Source organism: Polypterus senegalus, chromosome 15, assembly GCF_016835505.1.
Source record: "Polypterus senegalus isolate Bchr_013 chromosome 15, ASM1683550v1, whole genome shotgun sequence".
NCBI lineage: Eukaryota > Metazoa > Chordata > Cladistia > Polypteriformes > Polypteridae > Polypterus > Polypterus senegalus.
The window spans coordinates 12,944,635-12,968,239 of NC_053168.1; the positions used below are offsets into that span (position 1 = coordinate 12,944,635).

General features: G+C 36.7%; 1 protein-coding gene across 1 annotated transcript in view; it reads left to right on the top strand.

Moving 5' to 3' along the window:
• Positions 1-618: 618 nt before the first annotated feature.
• The window catches only part of nsun2 (NOP2/Sun RNA methyltransferase 2), a 46,682-nt gene continuing 23,695 nt past the window's right edge, over positions 619-23,605 (top strand). The window contains exons 1-8 of the mRNA XM_039736710.1: positions 619-868; positions 3,739-3,896; positions 6,920-7,024; positions 10,885-10,990; positions 12,761-12,832; positions 15,863-15,947; positions 21,579-21,771; positions 22,626-22,700. Of these exons, the coding sequence (XP_039592644.1) occupies positions 797-868; positions 3,739-3,896; positions 6,920-7,024; positions 10,885-10,990; positions 12,761-12,832; positions 15,863-15,947; positions 21,579-21,771; positions 22,626-22,700 (866 nt within the window). The 5' untranslated portion in view covers positions 619-796. The remainder of the gene's footprint in view (positions 869-3,738; positions 3,897-6,919; positions 7,025-10,884; positions 10,991-12,760; positions 12,833-15,862; positions 15,948-21,578; positions 21,772-22,625; positions 22,701-23,605) is intronic.

A 23,605-nucleotide genomic window follows, 5' to 3' on the forward strand; every position in this document is an offset into this window, starting at 1 on the left:
ACGATGTGTTTAAGAACTGGAATGCTAAAATTGTGTCTCGATAAGCCCACTTTAGAAAAAAACAAAACAAAACTGATCACCCTTCCTACTTATTCACTCTTTAACTCTCACCTCTTCTTTGTTTTTCCCCTTACTCCCAGTATCTGCCGTCTTTTCTTAACATTTTTCTTGCCTCCTTTACTGAGAAATTTGCGCCCTAGCCTGCAGCACTTAGCAATCCTTCCTCCGGTTTTCTCATCTCAAATCTCAGTACCTTCAACTTCAAGTCATGACGTAATAAAATCCAGAAAAGTATTGCTTTAACGAATGAACATGGCCATTTTATTTGAATAACGAATGTGTAACAAGAAGCCCCGAAACACTTAAAAGAAGTGAACCGCCTTAACTTAATCGGACGGCACTACATTGTTAGAGTACTTGCCATGGTAACGAGTAGTTGTCCATGAATGTGCCTGCTTCAAACATTCACGGATGTTAAAGTGAATTGTTTTAATAAAATTCAAACTTTGAATGTTAAATGATCTATTAATGGTATACAACGTACGATTCGCGGATATGCTTCTTACAGGCATATACATTAACTCCTATAGGGTCCTAAATACTCGCGTTCCTGTTGCGTGTCAGCAGCTGCACATGCTCTTCTTGCAGTAGAGTTGTAGATACGTTTGCTCTTTTGGCGTTGCTGTACAGTATATAGTTACTCCTGTTTGTAATTTTTTTTTTGGTTGTGCAGTTTTGACGACGTTATACTTTCAATATTTTTCGAAGCTTATTTTCAAGATTACTTTGCTCTCAAATGGGAAAAAGGAATAGAAACCGACAGCATGGTAGAAATGGAAATGCAGGCGCAAGAAGCCGAGATGATGCTGTAAGTTTAGTTTACTGAAATTAATCTAAGCAAATGTCCACTCTTTAGATGGGTCACTGGTGTATTACGATGAATTATAAGTTTAAGATGCACGTCTGTTTTCTACGTCGCCGCGCGTTAACAGCAAACTTGTAATCTAAATATAGTGTCCTATATAGGTTATTGTAACGCGCACCGAGATGGGAGGACTGAGACACACACACACACACACACGCGCACCGAATGGGGTTAAGCATAACAATGGGCGTATATATTCTACAGCAAATGATGTACAGTAGTCTTCTAGCAGAATCAATTGCGCTTTAAGACGCCCCGTGAAAATAACAGTCACCAAACGAGAGAGGCCATGCCAGTCGCGCAGTGGTCCCGATCGTCGTCCAGCGTCTCGTGTGGTGTCCCTTCTTTCGTCTCTCTTTACCATCTGAAAGGCTGTACATATAATGTCCTGGAAGTCTTCTCCTGACTTCTCGGACTTGAAAGGTATAACGAGAAAGTTCCAGGTATTTCTGGAAGACGGAGACCGGCACACCTTTGAATACCCTGCCTTCATTCTCTCTCTCTGAGGCTAAGGATCTGCGCTGTTATTTGGAATGTTGCCGATTTGAATCCCCGTTACTGCCAAACGAGATCCAACTGTGCCGGGCCCGTAACCTGCACTTGCTCCAGCGGCGCTGTACAATAGCTGACCCTGCACTCTGCCTCGAGGGGTATGCGGAAACTAACAAATTTCAAATACAATAAATTGTATTAGATTAAATAAAGATGTTGGGAGCATGTGCAGCGCATTGCCGCACCCACCACACGGCGAACCACCTGGAATGAGATCCTAGAGCAACTGTGCAATGGGTGACACCTCACCCTGTCCAGCCCTGGACCCTGCACATCTATAGGGTGACAATGCTGGCTATTACAGCATGCCATCTTCACTTTTCTTTGTTGCTGTTGATGGGGACATCTTTCTAAAATTGCATGAGCATGTATATGATTTAAATACTTATGAGAACGTGTTTAAAATAGATACTTAAAAACGCTGTCCACAACGGTGACACGGAGGGTGAATTGGCAGTTCTCTGTCGTACTTGTGTGGATGGTAAGGCCCTCTGTTTCTAACCAGAGGAACAATATATATCCATCCATCCATCCATCCATCCATCCTCTTCCGCTTATCCAAGGTCGGGTCGCGGGGGTAGCAGCTTAAGCAGAGAAGCCCAGACTTCCCTCTCCTCGGCCACTTCTTCCAGCTCTTCCGGGAGAATCCCAAGGCGTTCCCAGGCCAGCCGGGAGACATAGTCCCTCCAGCGTGTCCTGGGTCTTCCCGGGGCCTTCTCCCGGTTGGACGTGCCCGGAACACCTCACCAGGGAGGCGTCCAGGAGGCATCCTGATCAGATGCCCGAGCCACCTCATCTGACTCCTCTCGATGCGGAGGAGCAGTGGCTCTACTCTGAGCCCCTCCCGGATGACTGAGCTCCTCACCCCATCCTTAAGGGAAAGCCCAGACACCCTGCGAAGGAAACTTATTTCAGCCGCTTGTATTCGCGATCTCGTTCTTTTGGGCACTACCCATAGCTCATGACCATAGGTGAGGGTAGGAACATAGATCGACTGGTAAATTGAGAGCTTTGCCTTACGGCTCAGCTCTTTTTTCACCACGACAGACCGATGCAGAGCCCGCATCACTGCGGATGCCGCACCGATCCGCCTGTCAATCTCATGATCCATTCTTCCTTCACTCGTGAACAAGACCCCAAGATACTTAAACTGGGGGACACGAACACCATGTTCAAGCATAAGGGTGTTCATATGTGCACTTGGCACCAGGACACCCTAGGCCTCAGTTCGATGATCGAACAATATATATTAGAAATTTATATGTTTTCTATTAATGCATGTGCATGGCCTGGTGTTTATTCCACATTCTGTCTATTTTGCAGTGGATTTTCCTTCCACATCCCTAAAGATGCACAGCATATGTTGACTGACTATTCCATATTGTTCAGGTGAATATGGGTGGTCCCTGCAATGAACTTCTTGACCACTTTGGGCAGGACAGGATCCACTCCTCTGCAAACCTAAGTTGGATTAACTGGGTTTGAGGATGTTTTGTTAGGTGTAAAAGTTTCAGGGCTTATCATATTTTTTTCCTAGTATATAGTATTATTTGGCTGATGCTTTTTTCCCAGGTTGACTTGCAGCATTTGAGGGACGCTATTTATTTTATTTCCTGACTTTTTCCAGTTGGTGCACAGGCAGGTGAAGTGACTTGCTCATAGTCACGTCGTCTCTGTAGTGAGATCTGAACCTTCAGCCTCAGGCTTTGAAGTCCAAAAGCCTTAACCACTTTGCAACACTTTATCAAATAGTGATCATCACAATAAGCCTCTAGGACATCCGCTGTTTCTATATTTGCTAGGAGAGATGCATTATGCATCAGTTTGTATATTTATTATGAGACAGATTGTTAAAACAAGCTCATTTGGTACTTCTTATTTGGCTGATGCTTTTATCCAAGGAGACTTAACATTTGAGATATAATGAGAAGTCAAGCAAAATGACACCTTTTATTGGCTAACTAAATAGATTACAATATGCAAGCTTTCAAGGCCACTCCGGCCCCTTCTTTAGGCAAGATGTGAGGTGCAATTGGTTACATTTCTTTTGTTTTTTGAATTGTAGCACAGGCAGGTGATGTGACTTGCTCATGGTGACACGGTCAGTAGTGGGCCACAGCCTCAGGATTAGAAGTCCAAAATCGTAACCACTACAACATAATACCTGCTGTTGTAGTATATTGTCGCCTATTAAACAATGTGATGTGCAGCATACTAGAATGCTGTGTTTAAAAAATAATGTTGTTTTCTTCTGGTTGTAGGGATGGGGGGCAGGATATGCAGAAATTATCAAGGAAAACAAGTTGTTTGAAACCTACTACCAAGAACTGAAACTTGTGCCAGAGGGTGAGTGGGAGCAGTTTATGTCTGCAATGAGGGAGCCTTTGCCAGCAACAATCAGGATAACGGGATATAAAAGGTAAATACTTTCTGTCTATTTTTAAAATGCTAAAGATTGCCTGTCTGTGATGCAAAAAACCCACAATCCCCTGGGCCTTGACCTTGGTCTCAATTGACAGCTGTGATGCCTGGGTGCGTACAGCTGCCCTAACCCAACACAGATAGGCAAACACAAGTTTGGCACACCACACACAGGTTTGTTTACAACTGGGGAACTCTTATTTCCTTTCTCCCCACAGTACAATTGAGCAGCACAAATACACAGTCTATTTCTTGTTTCCTTCTCTTCATCTCTGTCTGCCTCTACTCCTCCTGGCAAGCTTTGTCCTCCACCTCCCGACTCTGGCTACCTAAATGGAGTGAGGCGGCCCCTTTAATGGGGCACCCGGAAGCGCCTCAGGTGCCTATTTAGCTTCTTCCGGCAGCACTTCAGAGTGTGGCGGAAGTGCTGCCAAATAGGGCCCCGAAAATGTTCATGTGCCCCCTGGCGATTGTCATGGGCCCCAACAGGGTTGAGCTTCTATGGAAACAAAGGGGGCTGCCCTATGTTGGTTTGGAGGAGAAACTGTACTGGAAATACTCTCTTCCCCTGTACTTCCATAATCAGGGTGTCCTGGCTGAGTAAGGGCCCCGGCCATCCACCACACAGCTTATGCAGTGATATGCATAACATGACCCATGAATTGGAAAAGCTGGCTGCTTTGGCCATGAAATTGGACTTTGAGTCCTTCTCGCGGCAAGAGGAGACATGGCCACACATCATGGCTGACTGAAAAAGCACAGCAATGCATCCCAGTAATAGGAAAAGCACCTCATTGAGCTCTGGTACAGTGAGCACATTGTACAGGCTGACTGATTGTTTTCCTCACAAGCACCAGTCATACACTGCGAGCACAAGAGAAAGTCATACACGACCGAAAAGTTGACGATGGAGGCTTAGTCCACCACATTGTGGTGATAGGGATATTGCACCATCCTCTGTAGAGTAACTTAGGGTGCTTTGTTTTGTGAAAGGCACATGCACCATCTTTCTTTGAGGACCAGAGGTTGAAGCCTAACTGGTAATGTATCAGTTTTGTGATCATGTGCCCAGAAAAGTGATGAACAGAATTTTCAGTTAACCGATAACTGAAGAAGAACTAAGCATAGTCCAAAAGTACAGTTCAAAGACAGGTAGATATGAGGATAAATCCAAAAGTAAGGGCAATTTTAAAATAAGGAGGTAACCTCAGTGAATTGAAGATGACACAATACTTATGGGTACTTTGAACACCGTACTTTATACACAGTACAAAAATACAGTTTGTTTACAGTGGATTTCAGATTTTATGCTGTTGGATGAATGTTTTGCAAATGTCTTTTTTTTTTAATACTGAAGGTATCTTGTGCATAATTGGAACCTTTTACAGGTTATTGTGTAATATTTCATTATAATTTCTTTACATTTTTTAAAGTCGTTCTTTAATGAGTCAAAATGGAGCAGGTATTGCCCTTCTACATGAAAAGTAATGAATGGATATTTTGTTTATTACACTGAACATTGAAAATTTGCTTCCTGTACTCTTTTCTGTATATCTTAAGGAATTCTGTTGATCACAAAAGTCACCTTTAAATGTTCCTATCATGTGCCATTCTATTGTAGTCAATTATTTTTGTGATTTCCTTTCAGAGTATATTCATTCCCAGTAAAGCTCATCCTATTTTAAGGGTTACAAGGGACCACAGCCTTACCTAGCTGTAAAGATATTCTTAAAATATTTTGAGAGCTAACTGAAGTATAAAATAAAAACATGTTTACATATATTAATATAATTACAAGTAGAGCCCAAAATTCTATTGAGTGGAAACATTTGCTTCAAAATTGTATACATTTTGTTTGTGTGAATTTTATAGTTTCAGGCTGAATGAATTAACTTATATTGTGTATTTCATAGCATAGATTTCATTACCCTTTGTTTACCAATAGGTTTTTCACATTAGGTGTGACTATAAGGAAAAGTGTGTTGTTATATTGAGCCACAACATACAAAAAAAATTGTTAAACTTATGCAATGTGCTGTTTGTGGAGCAGAGATGTGTGGTAAGCAGTGATAGAAAATAAGGGATACAGGCTTAGAAAGATTAGTGTTTTCTGTTAAAATTATTGTACTTTAGCCTCTTGATGATGAGTCCAGTAATTAGTATTTTAGTATACTTAGTTTCAGTCTTGTCCTGGACACTGTATGGAATTTTCATGTTCTTCCTGTCATTTTGTATGTATGCAATTACTGCAATTACAAGCTGGCAGGCAGCTTGTATCACTACTTTTCTACATGGAGCCTTTCTGATGAATGAATACCAGAACACATCAATCATCTCCACCCTCCAATTTTGTTTTCAGATTTCTGACCATAAAAACAAATTTTATATTATCTTATAGGTAGTCTTTCATCCATCAATATGTTCACCTTCAGACTACTTTGTCCACTTTAATTTTGTTGTCATTGATTACATGTCTTGTATATCAGCATTTTGTCCTGAAACAAATTTAGCTCAATAGTAAAGATGACGTTTGTTTCAATATCTGATTAATAACTTTGAAAGGATTGTAGTGTTTTATGATCAAGACTGAATGTAATTAAAATAGGCATTTCTGATTATGGTATAAACATTTATAGCAGAGGGTAAGTTGGACACCATTAATTAGTTCATGTGGCAGACGTGTGTGTGTGTGTTTGTGTATGACAAATGTAAAATTCAACATAGCACAGCATTTAACACTTGGGGTTTATATAGCATGCACAGAACATCATTTTGATGGTAGGGTTATGTTGTGTGGGTTATTACTCCTTCTTTCTTGTTTACTTTTTCTGTAATATTAATGGCCAATCTTTTTTCTTTCTCTTGTTAACTTTCTCTATTGACATCTTGTAAAGCACTTTGAGCTACATTATTTGTATGAAATTGTGCTATAGAAATGTTGTTGTTTAGGTTCACCTCCATAAGAAATTTGAATAGCAGAGTTTCAACATTTTTTTTTCCTTTCTTTCTTTCTCTCATAAGCCATGCAAAAGAGATTCTACACTGCTTAAAAAACACATACTTCAAAGAGATCGAGGAGCTTGAGGTGGATGGTCAGAAAATAGAAGCTCCAGAGCCTTTAAGTTGGTAAGTAACTACCAAATGTTTAATATAGTGGTTACACTACACTACAGAGTTTTGAATATTGTTTACATGCAAAATGTAGGTCGCAGATGCTGTTATTGTCTGTACCGGAAGAGTTCTATAAAGTGCAAGGCAAATATTAATGCAGTAATGTGAAGTGAATGATGAGAGAGAAGCTCAGCTTAATTTTTTTAACATTGAAATATTTTCAGTAAATTTTGGAATAACTTGCTCTGCTTATTCAGCAACAAATGAATAAATGTTGAGATAATATCACCTGTTCCTTTCCTCCACATTTTAATCTGCTGTCAAGGAGCTTGCACGCTCATTTGTAGGTTTTTATTTTTTGTCAGTGTATTTAAGGGAGACAGATTATGAAAGACTTTATTAATGAATTTTTGTACTTTTTGTGCAGCTTTTTCATTTGCTGGTATTTTAATTTTGTGCAACAAGTTATGCACTTCTCATAGTCTCGACATAAATATTTCACCATTTGTAGTTCATTATGCCTCATGAACACTTGTGTGTAGAGCATCGGTGGTCCCTGCTCCAACTAGCATGTATGTACATGTTAACTTCACATATAAAGCAAACCCCTTGTTGACATTTTTACACTGTAATCGCTAATAATGCCTGTATTTTGCCCTTTCTAAAAAGCTTCTGTTGATCTCTGATACATGCTGTCATTTACCCACTGTTGGTGTCATTGTAGATTCTGGACAGAAATTGTGAAAGAAAGTAAAATTTGTTTCTAAAGAATATTACATTCAGCTGCCTTGTTACTTTTCTGGTCATGCTGAAGGCTATACATGTTTGAATCTAACAGTTGGTGCAGTCTTAGGCAAAATTTTTTTTTTTTTTTTATATACACAAATGAATGCTTGAATGGTGAAACTTTATTCTTTGAAAAATTGTATTTTAGTAATCATGTAGCTGATGGAGACCTTTAACCACATAGTTACCTGGGGTGTTCTCAGAATTCATTATGTAACAGGAGACTTTGGTGCAAGTTCTATAACTGGGGATACAATTGTAAATTATGAAAACTTACAGCATATATTAAGACACATACTTTAACTTTCAGATTTTCCTAGAAAGATTGTTTTTAACTATTTGCAATCTTTTTCTATCCCTGTTATTTTGTGAGTAATGTAGAAATCCACTTTGAACAAAGCTCTAAGGATTTATCCATGATTCTGATAATACATAATTAATTTTGATGAAATATATCTTTCTATTTGTAAGGTCATTCTTCTATTGCACTCTTCTTTAAGGGAGACTCAGAACTATTGCATAGCTTTTCAGATTACTTACAACATTTTTTGGTAAGATACCATAGAAGAGACTGTTCTTCAAATAGTAAAAGGCATAGATTCAGTGCACAATCACCAAAAATGGGTATAGATGGAAAAGACCTTTTCTAAGTTTAAGAAGGTAATTTGAAAACCAATTTGTTACATTTTTTGAAGCCTAATTACTTAAAAAGTAAATGAAAAGTAAAAGTTTTACAAAACATTGGCTAAAGTGTTAATAAAATAGTAATAAATATTTGTATAATGGTTTTAATACAAATTATATTTGTGTATTGATTGCAATAGCATAAGCAATATTTAGCAGTGATATCTGACAAAAGACCATAAACACATTGCTCTAAGTTATATCATTTTTGAAAGACCTAAGCGCTACACAACCTTCAAAGCATATCTTTAAACATCAAACTTAATTTTGCAGGTTTCTTATAAATGTTAAAACAATAAAAAGAAGCATTTTAAATAAAAACCCAATAGTATAAAATAAAAAAAAAAACATTTCAGGTATAGGCAGAATCTTGCTCTATAGAAAGAAAAGGTGAAACCGCAAAAAGAAATTCACAGATTATATATAACAAATGTTATATAGTGAAAGAGCACCCCAAATTAAATGAATGTATTGATTTTACTGATAGTAGCTTTTAATTGTGCAGGCCTTTGTTATTTATGTAGAGACGTCTAAGGTTTAAAACAAAGTTGTAAATGTATCCATATCATTCTTTTCACAGGTTGACTTACAGCATTATATAGTCAGTATAGTTATTCTACAGTACATACTGGCAGGGAAAAAGACTTGGAAAGCATGCAGGAAGTTTAGTGGTCAGTAGAAGAGGTGACAAATGAGCAGTGTGCCAGCAAAGACCAGAGTAAGTCGAGGGATTATAGGAATGGAAAAAGCAGTATGTATCTAGTATATGATAAATGCTAAGATCTGTGTGTTTGATCCCTCGGAGCAATCTGATTTGGTCAGTTTGACACTGGTCTGATTTGGTCTTTGGAGTTTGGCTTTTTTGACATGATAGAAGGAGACATGCTGAGTGTTGCCTTCAAAGACGGGAAGTCTAAAAATGAATAGGGTGTGAGTGAGACATGTCAAAATTGATACGAGTCTGAGCAGTAGGCTTTATGGGAATACACTTGAGAGTGCACTGTCGAAAGAGGTTCAAACACACAAGGATACCCAAGGAAAGGCAAACGGGGAAAATACTGAGGGTCCAAGTATGGCAAGGGATATCAAATATTTTTGCATTGATTGTATCACCTGTCTTTGGTAATGTGGGTAGTTTGTAATGAAGCTGATTGATAGAAGACCTAAGCAGTCCCAAAGTGTTTTGTGAAAAGGTGGATCTATTAAACAAATCTGAATTTTGATAGAATAGGAACAGTTTGGTAGGGTAAGGCAAAAGGAACTCCAACAAACTGTAATTCTTCATTGCATTCAGAGAGTGAAGTTTCAGTTATTTGCCCAAAACAATTAAAATAAAAAAAATAATAACCAAAAAAAAAAAATAGATTGGTGGTAGAGAAATGCAGAGCTCAGTGGGAACACACAGATCAGTTAAAGGTGATGTTCCATGTAAAAATGTTATTTTCTTAATATGCTACTTACACCATATATTTTGTACTGGTGGACTAGAAAAATTTTTAATCTCATGGAGATTGAGAAAAAAGTTTGAGGTAATGGCAAATGATGTGAAAATGTCCAAGGATTAAAAAAAAAAAAAAGTTGCATTCCACATGTCTGTTATACATTCCTATGCTCAAAATATGCAAATGTGTACATTTTTCTTGGCTAAAATATTAATACACTACATGTGGACATGCTAAAGATGGGTCTCTTGACCAGTGAATGAGACAAACAGAGAGAATTATGGGAGTGATGTCTTTCCTATTCTGTGCTGAGTTTCCTGGAAGAACATATCAATATTTTAGCAGAAAAATACAAAGATTTTGCTTGTTTTGAATAAGCAAATGGATTTTAAATTTTTTATTTATAGGTTTTTATATCATTTGCCATTGGACAAAACTGGTCCTCATTACATTATATTACATCATAAACTTTTTTCTCTCAATCTCTATGATATTAAAATGTTTTCTAGTCCATCAGTACAAAATACATGCCATTACATCATAAACTTCCTTTTCTCATTCTGCATAAAAAAATGAGACTTCTTGGCTACCACTACAAGCTACATGGGGTAAGTAACATATTAAAAGAGGCATTTTTGGTGGGCTGCAGTGGGTTGGCGCCCTGCCCTTGATTGGTTCCTGCCTTGCGCCCTGTGTTGGTTGGGATTGGCTCCAGCAGACCCCCGTGACCCTGTGTTCGGATTCAACGGGTTGGAAAATGGATGGATGGATTTTTGGTGGGAATATTCCTTTAATTCACTAATCTATCTTAAAACCTTATTTTAATATTTTGGGTTGGATTATTGTGCCACTGATTATAAAAATCAAGTAGGAAAAATGGAGCTTTTCACAGTATTCTAGGATTACAATTCATTTACAGTCAATTGTATTACATCAATAATTTTAACTTTTTTTTGTATGTAGGTACCCTGATGAGTTAGCATGGCACACCAACTTAAACAGAAAGATTTTGCGAAAGTCACCCCTTCTAAAAAAGTTTCACCAGTTTCTAGTTAACGAGACTGAATCTGTAAGTTTGATTTTTTTTTTAATGTAATATTTGTTCTCTTTGAACATAAGTGTTTATAAAGTGCTGTGGCAAATATATTTTTTCTTTCATTTTTTTGGTTTCTGGATACAATGCTGATATAGTAATTGCTGCCTAATTAAAGATCTCGCATGTGCTTCCACCTGATGGCTTTGCATGAACATTATTAGTTAAGTCACTTACTGTGCAAGTTCCCTGTTTTGGAGAGCTACAAGTTCTTTTGTGATTTATAATAATAATAAAAAAGTATACTGGTTTTGGCTGTGTGTGAATGTAATGTTCCCTTATATGGTGTACTTTTAAATCCTTTTGAACTAAGAGAAGTACAAGTAAATCAACCAGTATGGAATATGGAAGAGGCAATGGATTACTAGGCTGGTGATCGAGATACTCGGTGGCCTGACAGTTAATTCCAATGGCAGATATCAGTATTTAAAATAAATAATAAAAAAAAGTTCCGCTACAAATAGCTCCATCTGCTGGATGTCCTTTATTGTAACAGTCTTGAGTGACCCTCACCATGTGAACAGCAGAGTTCTCTCTGAGACAGGACTAAGGAATGTAACAAAGCAATGACTGTGTCATTTCCATAACACAGTCAAAAGACGTAATAGTTGAATGGTATTATCTTTAACACACCTATCTCTTAATATCTAAAATTTCCAATTAAGAGTCTTTTGACTCACACTGTATCTTAAGAGAAACTTCTTTATGAATAAATTTTTTATTGAGAACAAAATAAAATGTAATTACTATTATTCCATTGTTCCCTTGGTAGTGTACTGGGTACAGATGTTGCAGAATGTCCTACTTATACAGGCAGGCACAGTTTGAGGCTCTTTAGAAATTCATACAGAATGTTTTTATCTTGCATAAGGGGAACACTGAACATAATTTGCTGCAATGACTGTTTAAAATTGGCTAGATATGTGGCCATTTAGATGAATGTAGTCAATATAGACTGATCTTAACATCGTTAAGACTTGTATTTACATTGGGGACCTTGTATTTTATTTTTTTTTTGGTGTTGAAGGATCACCTTATTTCAGTTGTAGCATAGTGATTTACCCAGGAGTTGTAGAATGCTGCTTAAATTCCCCCTAGTGTCAATTCATTAGAGTCTCTTTGTATCATTTCATGCAGTGATCATTTAGGAGTCAACATTCTAGGCAATCTGCTTGAATGGGCCTTATTCATATTTATTAGTTAATGAAGAATGGATCCATCTGACCCATGAATAATCCCAAGGGTGTCTGCTGTTTCATGCACTATCACTCCTCAGTTCTCTATTAGGACTTACTCCAGGGTGCAAACAGCTTCTTCTGTTGTCAGGAGCTAACTAGACCTTGGGTGATCTTTGAACTTGTAAAATTATTTCTGTCTTCATCTTCACTGCACTGATTATTTTCAGTCCTCACCTCCATTCTTCCCCATCATCTATTATGACTCCTGCCAATCACTAAGGACCCTGGTGGTTTCTTTCATTTTCAAGATATCTCCATTTCGACTATACCCAGTTTAAGCTGTGTCCATGAAAAGAGTTGCTTCATCTTCCTAGTGGCTTAAATTTATTAGTACATTGCAACAGCATGGTCACTGCTCCACCTATGTAATTATTCATTGGCCCAGCTTATTTGATTTTTGTGTTGTGTATGTAGAATTTTTATGGAACATTATTCTGCAAAAAAATACTACTACAGAATATAAGTATGGAATTTTTTTCATATCATGCTAACCTGTGTTTTGTTTCAGGGACATATCAGTCGTCAGGAAGCAGTTAGTATGATTCCGCCTTTGCTTTTAAAAATTGAACCACACCATAAGGTTTGTATTTATTTACTCTGGGTTTGATAATTAATAAACTGTCAATGTATGATAATATTTAACGTCTGTTTGTTGTTGAGTGTTGTTTTTTGGTATTGTTTGCCAATTATCTCTTAATTCCCAATCTTGAGTACAGTGACATTTATTTATTTAACTCTTTTAGGGCAGGTGTCGAATTTTGTCGACAGGAAGGGTTTAGGGCGCATGTCGACATAAGTTGACATCCAGGGGTAGATGGTGACAATCAGCTGTTAATGGCGACAAAAATTGCTGTTACGTCACGGGAATTCCCTCTGTGCTTGGAGGAATGTTAGACTCATTGACTCGGCATCTAATCCTTACGTGTTCGTGAGTTACGAAATGTAAACAAAGGCAAGATGGCATTGATATCTCACGAGGGAGTAAAGCGAGTGCAGAAAAGAAAATACTCAGCAGACGATGTTTTGCACATCGCTGAGTCGGACTCTGATTTTTTTCAGAATCTGATTTTGTTGAGAGTGATCAGGAGATCGAGCAAGAGAGTGAGAAACTGGCATCAGCTGATCGGATACCAGCCAAAGCTGCCCCAGCTGATTGGCTGCCAGCTGAGGGCATTCATGCAGCCAATGCACCTACGGCAAGGTTCGTGTGGGAGGAATACCCAGACATTGATCCGTGGGAGCCAAACTGGCTACCGGACTTCACAAGACAGCATGGCTTGCTGTTGGACTTGACAGATTACCAGCCGCAGGACTACTTCAGGCTGCTCTCTCCTGATGCTGCTTTACAGCTACTGTCAGACGAGACAAACAGGTATGCAGAGTAATTTTTTTGAATGGCGGGCTGCGCTTACACTGCATTCTCATTTTTCAAAGTGGAAACCCTCAACAAAAGACAAGATGAAGGGCTTTGTGGCATTACAAATAGAGATGGGACTAAACTGGTGATATAACTTCAGGGAGCACTGGTCCAAATGTGCTTTGTCCCCTGGTGGCTTTGGACAGGTTATGCCGCGTGATAGGTACGTGCTGCTGCAAAGTTTTATTCACTTCTGTGATAACCAGAAGCAAATCCCAAGGGGTGAGCCAGGCTATAACCCCATGTATAAAGTTCAGCCCCTGCTTGACATTGTGGGACCAACATATAAACGATTTTATCAGCCTGGCCATGATTTGTCTGTGCATGAATCTTTGATAAAATAAAAGGGATGCCTTTTTTTCTGTCAATATATGCCAGACAAGCCCACAAAGTATGGCATAAAGGATTTTGTACTGGCAGAAGCAAACACTGATTTCTGCCTGAAAGTAATTACATATACACGAAAGTGTTTCTTTCAAAGAGAGAACTGTCCCTTGACAGGTCAGGTTGTGCTGGAGCTGCTTCAGGGCTATGAACGTTTTGGGTCATGTTGTGTACATGGACAATTTTTATACATGCCCAGAATTGTTCATCAAACTACAGAGCAGGGAAATTGAAGCTTGTGGCACAGTGAGGGTGAACAGGAGACGCATGCCTTCACAGTTGAACCCAGACAGGCTGAAGATGAAAAGAGGTGACAATATGGTTTTCATGCGGGTGGAAAACTTTGTGGCAGTGGCATGGCACAATGTCAAACGGGTGACTTGTCTCTCTACAGTACACACTAACAATATATGTGAGAAAGTGCAGCAGTAGACAATTGAAAAGGAAACACCAGTACAACACACATTGTAAGCAGTGCAATGTGGCAATGCATGCAGTTGGCTGCTTTGAGCAATATCATACTTTGCAGGACTTTTCTGTGTAACATGTATGTGAAATCATATAGTATACAGGCTCATACAACATGCAAGACAGTAACATTTGTCAAAAGTAAATATTTTTTTGTTGATTTACTATGCTAAGCAATTGCTTTGTGTTCATTTTTTAAAAAAAAATAGTTTTTGGAAAAATATTTAGCCCTGGGTGAAAAGAAACAAAAAAAAAAAAGTAGCCCTAAAAGAGTTAAGCATAGCTCAAACTCAACAACAAACAGTCCCCAGGGTTAATTGGTTTTAGCAGTTCATCCTTGAGTTATTGGACTGCATCAGAGAGCAACTGAAAATGTATGTAGAGGACAGTAATATAGGTCATTAATAATTGTTTGTTTTGTAACTATAATGGTTAAGGCAAGAATGAAAGAGTGAAGAAATTGAGTCCTTTAGTTTTTTGCAGGACTTGTTTAAAAGGAAGGAAGGCTAGATGTGTAAATAATAAAATCGAGTGGAATGAAAAATTGGGGATAATGTAATATAATTCTCTGACAAAAGAGTAGCTGCCAAAATAAGAAATAAAATGTACAAGATAGTCATGAGACCAGTGAAATTTATAATTTTCAAAATATTTATTTATGAGGTAGCTGTAACATGCTTTTATTTTTTTAGGTAGAGTGCATAGTTTTCTCTCCAGGACATGCGCTTCATATACTGTACCTTTCAATATGTTTCCATCCTTATTATTTAATGTATTTTGCTTGCATATACTCTGTTTTTGATATTTCTAAGTACAGAATCAGAATCTGATTTCATTTCTTCTGCATATTTTTGTTGCCTTCACTTTCTCAAGCATGTTATTTATATTTTAAAAACGGAAATACTAAAAACTATAAAGTCCTCTGTTGTTGATGCTGTATCTAATAGTTGTTGGAGGTAACAGAATTGAGTTCCTGTGCTATAGTTGTACCCTAAACAGAAGTATATTGAAGACTCAATAGCTTTCTAGACCATCCCTTGGCAAATTCTGACTTTGCCTTTGGTCCCGACCAATGATTTATTCCTTCAGGATGTGTATAAACTTTGTTTCCCTTTCTTCCTAAACTTAATGTGCAATATTTTACTTTTCTTATATTGCCACAGCTATTAAATTGGAAGACTGCAAATGGACTGTTTATTTGACAGTAGTGTTTGGTGTTTTGTTTTATGTTTTAAGTTATTGAATGTATAAATGTGGATTTTTCAACATCTTAAAGGATGCTTGAGATAAAAAAAAAGTGTTGAGTATTGTATTAAAGAATACCTTCTTTTTCTTTTATAGATTCTTGATATGTGTGCAGCACCAGGTTCGAAGACGGCCCAGTTGATTGAAATGTTACATTCAGATATGGATATCCCTTTTCCAGGTAACCTTGTGTTAGCATGTTTGCTTTTTTTTTTTTTTTTCGTTCTTATGGACTGCAGCTGATGTACAACAAGTGGTTTTTCACCGCTGCTCCAGTAATTGTACTGCACAATTATTATGCATAAACACAAAAAAAGCCAGTTTAACCATTATGTTGTAAATGAGATGAAACTGGAGTATTTGTAGAGGGGATAATGGTGTGGGTAAAATTCTCAGAAAAATGGGGGGGAAAATATGCAACCAACACACAAACATTGCCTGTGTGGGGATTTGACATTAGGACTCTTGAGCTGTTAAAGAGCAGTGATGCCTGGTCATTCTACTGGTGCTTGTGATAATTTATTGCACATATGGCAGTGACACTGTCAGTGTCTTGTATATTGGTAACATTTTTGCACCTTTTGAACAAACTCTGTTCTAATTACATTTGCTAAACTACTAGCCATCACATCTTGAGTAACTACGAAATTCCGAAACTGGTTCTTATAAGAGTGATGGGCAGCATAAACGGACATTATGATGTAATTCTGAGCTGTGTTATCCAGATTCTTTATATAGCTTTTCATGTAGTTATACTCTAATCATGGTACAGGAGAAAGTAGGGTGAATTGACAACTTTTATTGGCTAACTAAATAGATTACAAATGCAAGCTTTCGAGGTCTTCTGAGCCTTCTGAAAAATTCTTCCATATCACTGCAGAGTCTGACTTTGTTGATAGGTTTAGCCGGACAGAATGAGAGGCCCTTTGAGAGTACTGACATCTCCTGTACATTTGGTGTGTAGGAAGAAAGATTAACAATACAGGTCTGGTGCTCCATGTTTATTAATGATGTGGGTAAGCGTCTAGCTTTCTTTCTGAGTGTTTGTAGCTTTTTCTTATTGTTTTTGATCAGAAGTCTCTGGAGTCTCTTGTAATATAATTGCAACTCTTGAGCCATATCTTGCAAGTTCTCCAGAAGAATGAAGTTGCAGACCTCTTCTTGGATATTCTTTTTGAGGCTGTAGCAAATTTTTATTAGATGGTTTCGTAGCCTCTCTGAGCTTCTGATGCATAGGTGTTCTGCAAATCGGCTGTTGTAAGTGTGTATGGTTGGATTTTGTATCAAGAGGCCTTTAGGAATGAGGTTTTCCTTTTTGCATTTGGTCAAGATATTGCTGTTCAAGTGGGCTAGTTTCTTCCATCGGGTTTTCAGTTCCATGTGAATCCGGTACATTGTGGTGTCTGGTATATCCATAGCAGTAGAGTGTTGTACCATGTTAGTCATAGATTGATACAGGAGAAAGTAGGGTGAAATTACACCTTTTCTTGGCTAACTAAATAGATTACAAATGCAAGCTTTCGAGGCAGCCAATGCCCCTTCATCAGGCAAGGTGTAACCTAATCATGGTGTCACAGAGTGGCAACATGTTGTTTGGTCTTTAGCACATGCAAGTAAGCATTTTTCTATACTCTGTACATGTGACAATAGTGACCCTATAATACACCTATAACAAGGTACATTTTATCATTTCTCTCGATTATAATAAAAAAATCCTGGGACGAGACAAGTTTTTTTTTTTTTTTTAGCCTGGAACGAGATGTGACTTTTTCAGAGAGATACTTTCACATCCCGCGTTATGAGACTTTGTGATAAGAGATTTAACCACGCCCGGGGCCGGAAATAAAAGACAAAAAGTAGAAGACAAAGTAGAATGTCATAAAGAATTCAAAAACGTTGGTGTGATACACATGCAGAGCAGATTAGAGATAATGAAAGTACTAAAATTTGAAACTCTCAAAAAAATGATAGTAAAGATTGCATTAGTGCAAACAAACGTAAATTATTACTCGGTGAAAGAGATCGAATATATTGTTCGGATTTAAACTTTAAGTCAGAGACTTGTAGGTCGTCTAATTTGTATTGCCATCAGGGCAAAGTAGTGTTTCTTCCCAGTGAAGAGGTATATCCACGAGAATTAAAAGATTTTTTGTTTGGTGAAAGTGAAATCCACATACGTGAGCGCCAGAGACATGGAGTGGCTGGCACGTAGCACAGGCCAGGGGGGTTGGCGAGCGAAGCCCCCTAGTAAAGTCGTGAAAAAATGTCAGTCACTATGAAACTACTACAATGACAAATTTACTCTTTCAAATAATTCTTTATAATTTAACAGAAGACTCTTACTCATGTACAAAGATTGAAAATAATAATTCAGTGAATGTTAATGAAAAAACATTATTTCAAGATGATTTACTCCAATCATTAAAATTTGCCTTTTACTTGGGCTATTTCGATATCCAGTCTGTCAGATTGGATTTTATAGGTGAGAGAATACTGACATTTGATATACTGGGCCCAGTATTGTTGGATATTATAAATGATTCTATTATTGAGGGTCTTGTGCCTTCATTTTTAAACATGCAGTGGTGCAACTTTGTCTTAAAGTCAGAGTTAGATCAAGGAGTCTTAGCTAATTTTCACCTGATTTCTCAATTGCCATTTTTGGCTAAAATATTAGAATTGTTTATAATCAATTGGTCTGTCATCCTAACTCCAATAATTCATTTGTGATCTACCAATTTGGCTTTAGGCTTTATCATGGTGCTAAGACTGCCCTCTTAGCCCTCCTGAAAGTATTTAATGACATCTCTCTGACTCCGGTAGGGCAGCAGTCCTTGTCCTTCTAGACCTTTCTGCTGCTTTTGCCACATTTGATCATGAGATCTTGATGTTGTGGCTTGATCATCTGGTGGGGCTTAAAGGTGCTACTCTTCACTGGTTCAGGTCATGTCATACTGGTAGACACTTTTCAGTGACTTTCATCTCATCTTTTTTTTGTCTACTGCTCCTGTTAAATGTGATGTTCCTCAGGGATCCATTTTGGGTCCAATTTTATTTTCTTTATATCTTCATCCTATGGGAGTTATCTTTAGGAAATTTAATGTTTCTTTTCAATGATATGCTGATGTCACGCAAGTTTATTTGCCAGTGTGCACTTCTTCATCAAAATTGGTTGCACAGTTGTCTTGAAAAACTAAGACCCTAAATGGCTGACAATTTTCTCAATCTTAATCAAAATAAAATGGAAGTGCTGACAGTTGGTTTTTAAAACCAAAGCTCAATTTGGTTTTGAAATTCTTTGCTCTTTTATGGATTTTTCAAATCTCAAATTTGGAATCTTCAGGTTGTTTTTGATAGTAACCTCTCTTTTGAGAAACACATTTATTCTGTGGTCAAGAGTTGCTATTTCAAGCTTTGTCTTTGAGTCAGTGTTAAGCATTTTTTATCTCCTAAGGACCTTGAGAAACTAACTCATTCTTGTATCGGTCTGATTACTATATTCTGATATGCAGGTTGTAGCTGGTTCAGAATGCTGCTGGTTGTTTTTAGGTTGGTTTGCTTTTAAATCTCCAATATTAGCCTCTTTACACTGGCTGCCAGATTGCTTTTGAATTGATTTCAAAATTTTGCTGCTGATTTTTAAATCATTACATGGGTATGATCTCTTTATATGAATTGTGCATCATACACCAGGCATCCAGAGAGCGTAGATATACTGGTTAGTTTTGAGTACTGAGAAAAGCGCTATATAAATGTAAAGAATTATTATTGTCTCTTGTGGTCCCTTGTACAAAGTGCAGTGCTTTTGCAGCTGCTGCAACTCATCTGTGGAATTCTTTACCTCATTACTTTGAAGGATCACCTTCAGCTGAACTGTTTAAAACTAGATTGAAGACACATTTCTATTCTCTAGCTTTCTGTGACCTTCAGTGATAACTGACGATTCTCTCCTCTTAGTCGTTTGTTTGTTTACTGTTGATGGTATTGTGTTTTATTGTATTTTATCTTTATTTTATGCTTATCGTATGCTTTATTGTAAAACACTTTGGCTACAGCATAACTATTGTCTGGTGAGACATAAAAATTGAGCTCTTTGGGCAGAATTCCATGCACTGGACACTGCTCATCACCTGACAAATACCATCCCTGTGGTGAAGCACAGTGGTGGCAGCATCATGCTATGGTTGTACTTTTTAACAGCAGGGAATGGTTAAAATTTGGGGAAGGATGACTGCAGCAAAATAAAGAGAGACCCTTGAAGAAAACGTGTCAACAGTGCAAACAACCTATGCATGACAATGTCGTGAAGTATGCAGCCAAGACGATGCTCAAGTGGCTTCAGGACATCACTGTCCTTGATGGGAGACTTGAATCCTATAGAACATCTGTGGTGAAACCTGATGATGGCAATTTACAGACACTTCCCAGCCAATCTAATGGAGCCTGTGAAGGTCTCCCAGAAATACAGGTGTGCAAAGGTTGTAGGGACTTACCCAATTAGACTCAACATTGAAATTGTTGCCAAAGGGGCTTCTGCAAAGTGCTGATGTCTGGATATTTGCTACATAATGAATGAGATACGTCAGCTTTTGGTTTTTAATAAACTTGCAAACCTTTCTGAAAACATGTTTTCACTTTGTCATTATAATTATTTACTGTATAGTAATTAGCAAATATGGCAAATTTATTCTTTAAAATTAAAGACAGTAATGTGCAGAAAGTGAATCAGCCTGAATACTTTATGAACACACTGTATGCCCTCAGCATCATATTTAAAGCAAAAATGAAAACCCAGATTTTGTGTAAGATAACCTAAATATGAATATATATGTTTGAGGTTTAAATTACACACAAATGTACGTGATTGTGTGCAGAATATGCCATTATAGATTAATTTAGTCAAAGTATAGTATCAAAATCACTTTCACTTTTGCAGATCCAAGTCAGTCCCCCTTGTAGTTTATGGTAAATTGTTTGTTATAAACTGAGATTCACCCATAAATTGAAAATTTTGCATTTCTTAATTTAGTTTCAAAGTGCACATAGACATTTTTAATATGGATTAATATAAGACTGGACTAATAAGACTGTGCAATTTATTAGTTATATCATTACCTCAGGAACACAAATCAGTCCACATTCAAATGCAGTTTCTGAAATCAATAGAATTGTCATTTGTGAGCAAAATATTTTGCTCAGTTATTATAAAAATGTATGTAGGTTGTTGTCATATTTCGTGAGCTGAATGTTTTGATTTTTGGTTATATTTAGCTGCTTTGCCAACAGTAAAATTAAAAATAAAATCTAGATAATAAATGTAAATGTCAGTATGTTGCTATTTTTGGATTTTGCAAATTTGGTTACGCACATAAGCTGCACACTTGTATGAAACATTTGCTTGGGTAAAAAATCGTGGAGTATTGAATAAATGTTTTTTTTTTTTTTTTTTCATTTCTTATAAATGCAGTTGTGCCTTTTTGCTTTATAAAGGGTAAGAACCATTGTTAGTTGTATATAAGGAATGCCAGCTTTACATCTTTTTAATAAATATGTGTTTGATTATGTTTTCAAACATCAAGTTAAAAATACGTGTTTCAGTAAAGCATAGTGTTAAAGAACAGTTAATTTGTTAAACACAAGATGAACTGCACTCCCTAGATTTAATAAGTTAGTGTTGCACTGTTCACATTTTCTTTTTACATTGACACAACAGTTTGTAAAAAATAAATCTCCAGTAACACTTCTTTGAATTATTTATATTTAAATTTTTCTGTGTATGTTTTTTTTTTTCTTCCAACCCCCATCCCACCAGAGGGTTTTGTTATCGCCAATGATGTGGACAATAAGCGATGCTACCTTCTAGTCCATCAATCAAAAAGGTTGAACAGCCCCTGCATTATGGTGGTAAATCATGATGCCTCCAGTATGCCAAGGCTACAAACAGAAAGCAATGGCAAGAAAGATATTCTTTTTTATGACAGAATCCTGTGTGATGTACCTTGCAGGTGAGAGAAAATGCCATTTAAATAGCTACTCCATGCAGATTTTTTACTAGTTAAATGCCTGTTTAACAAGAATGACTTTTGCAGCTTTAGTAAAACCATTGGATATACAGATTTTTAATTAAAAAAGACATCTCTTGCTTAGAAAATGATTTCATCCATTTACAGAAACATTTTATCCTAGCCGGTGAAAATTACATGGCATATGCATGCAAGTGCTCTAAAACAGAGTGCTATACAAAGATAAACGTAATTGAATGTTGCATTAATCCATAGTTTTAAATGGTCAGAGACAAGAATTCAGAAGAGTCTGTGTTCTGATTTCAAAGTCAAAACCTGCAGCATTAATAATTTTTAAAAGCACCTTTTCCTTAACTATTTCAATGAGGTATTGTTAATAAATGCACAGTCAAAAAATTGGTTGTCTTAAAATGACTAGTGGCTATATATATATATATATATATATATATATATATATATATATATATATATATATATATATATATATATATATATATATATATATATATATATATATATATATATATATATATATATATATTTTTTTTTTTTTTGTGTAACAGATTGTTTGCAATGTTGGTTGTTAAGTGTTTGGTAGAGTGTTAAGTAATCTAATTAAGGCTGTATATATTAAGCATGTTCTTAAATGTTACCACTGAAATGTTGAACATAAAAGGAAGAGCTCCTTACAGCAGGTGCAAATTGCACAAAAATAAAGGAAGAATCTGAAAATGAGTAATATTCCTTATCTTCGACATTTAAGCTTTGGAGTTGAATGAACATAATCACATGTATCTGAATATATTCCTTTATTCATAAATTTTGTTTCTCTACAGTGGAGATGGAACAATGCGAAAGAATATAGATGTTTGGAGAAAATGGACAACAAACAACAGTTTGAATCTCCATGGGTATGTGTGAGATGTATAATCAAAATGTTAAGCTTTATGGTTTTCCTGTGCTGATTTTTTATTTTTTTTTTATTTTTTATGAAATCAGAACTTGTATAGTACAGTTTTACAATAGAAAAACATGTTCTGTATGTTACATACACTATTTATAAATTTTACTTAGAACAAAAATGTTCTGAGCATTCTTAAATATTTTTGAGCCTCTCATTACTAACCTAGTAGTTAAAGGAATACTCCACCCAGACATATGTTTTGTGTATGTTACTTGCGTTACTTGTGTTTTGTAAAGACAGCCGAAAAAAATGTAAACCAATGGTTTTTATGGACAAAGAAAAAAAAATTCTTCTGGTGTACAAGCCAATTGTGAGCAATGCTATACAATGGCATACAATGTGAAAAATGTCCATGGAAAATAAATGTGTGTTACTGTTGTGTAATCTACATGTCAGTTATCCAGCGTTTTGCAAAAAAAAATGTTTTGAAAAGTAAGTACTTTTGGTAAAATTGTAGATCTGCCTCTACTGTTTCATAGGTCAAGAGTCCTGTCTTCAATTCTAAAGCACAGTATTATAGGAAAGTGTTTTCTGTTGTGATATGCGCTGATTTTCCCAGGAGTGTCCATTTGATAATTTATTATAAAAATGTGTGTGTTTTGCATTGGAGCAGGAAGTGTCATTAGCCTAGTTGTAACTACACATTTGTTACAATCTGGAGCTTAATTTGGGGCTAGAAACCTATGAACAAAGTTGTTAACCTGATTGTGTTCCATCCCATTAAATAACTTAAATAAACTGTGGTTAAATGATAAAATTGTTTTTTGCTATCAAAATGTATCATTCTGTTGCCAGCTTATGGGTATTTTGTCATGATGAAATGACAAATGTGTACTGTATGTCAAACTGAAA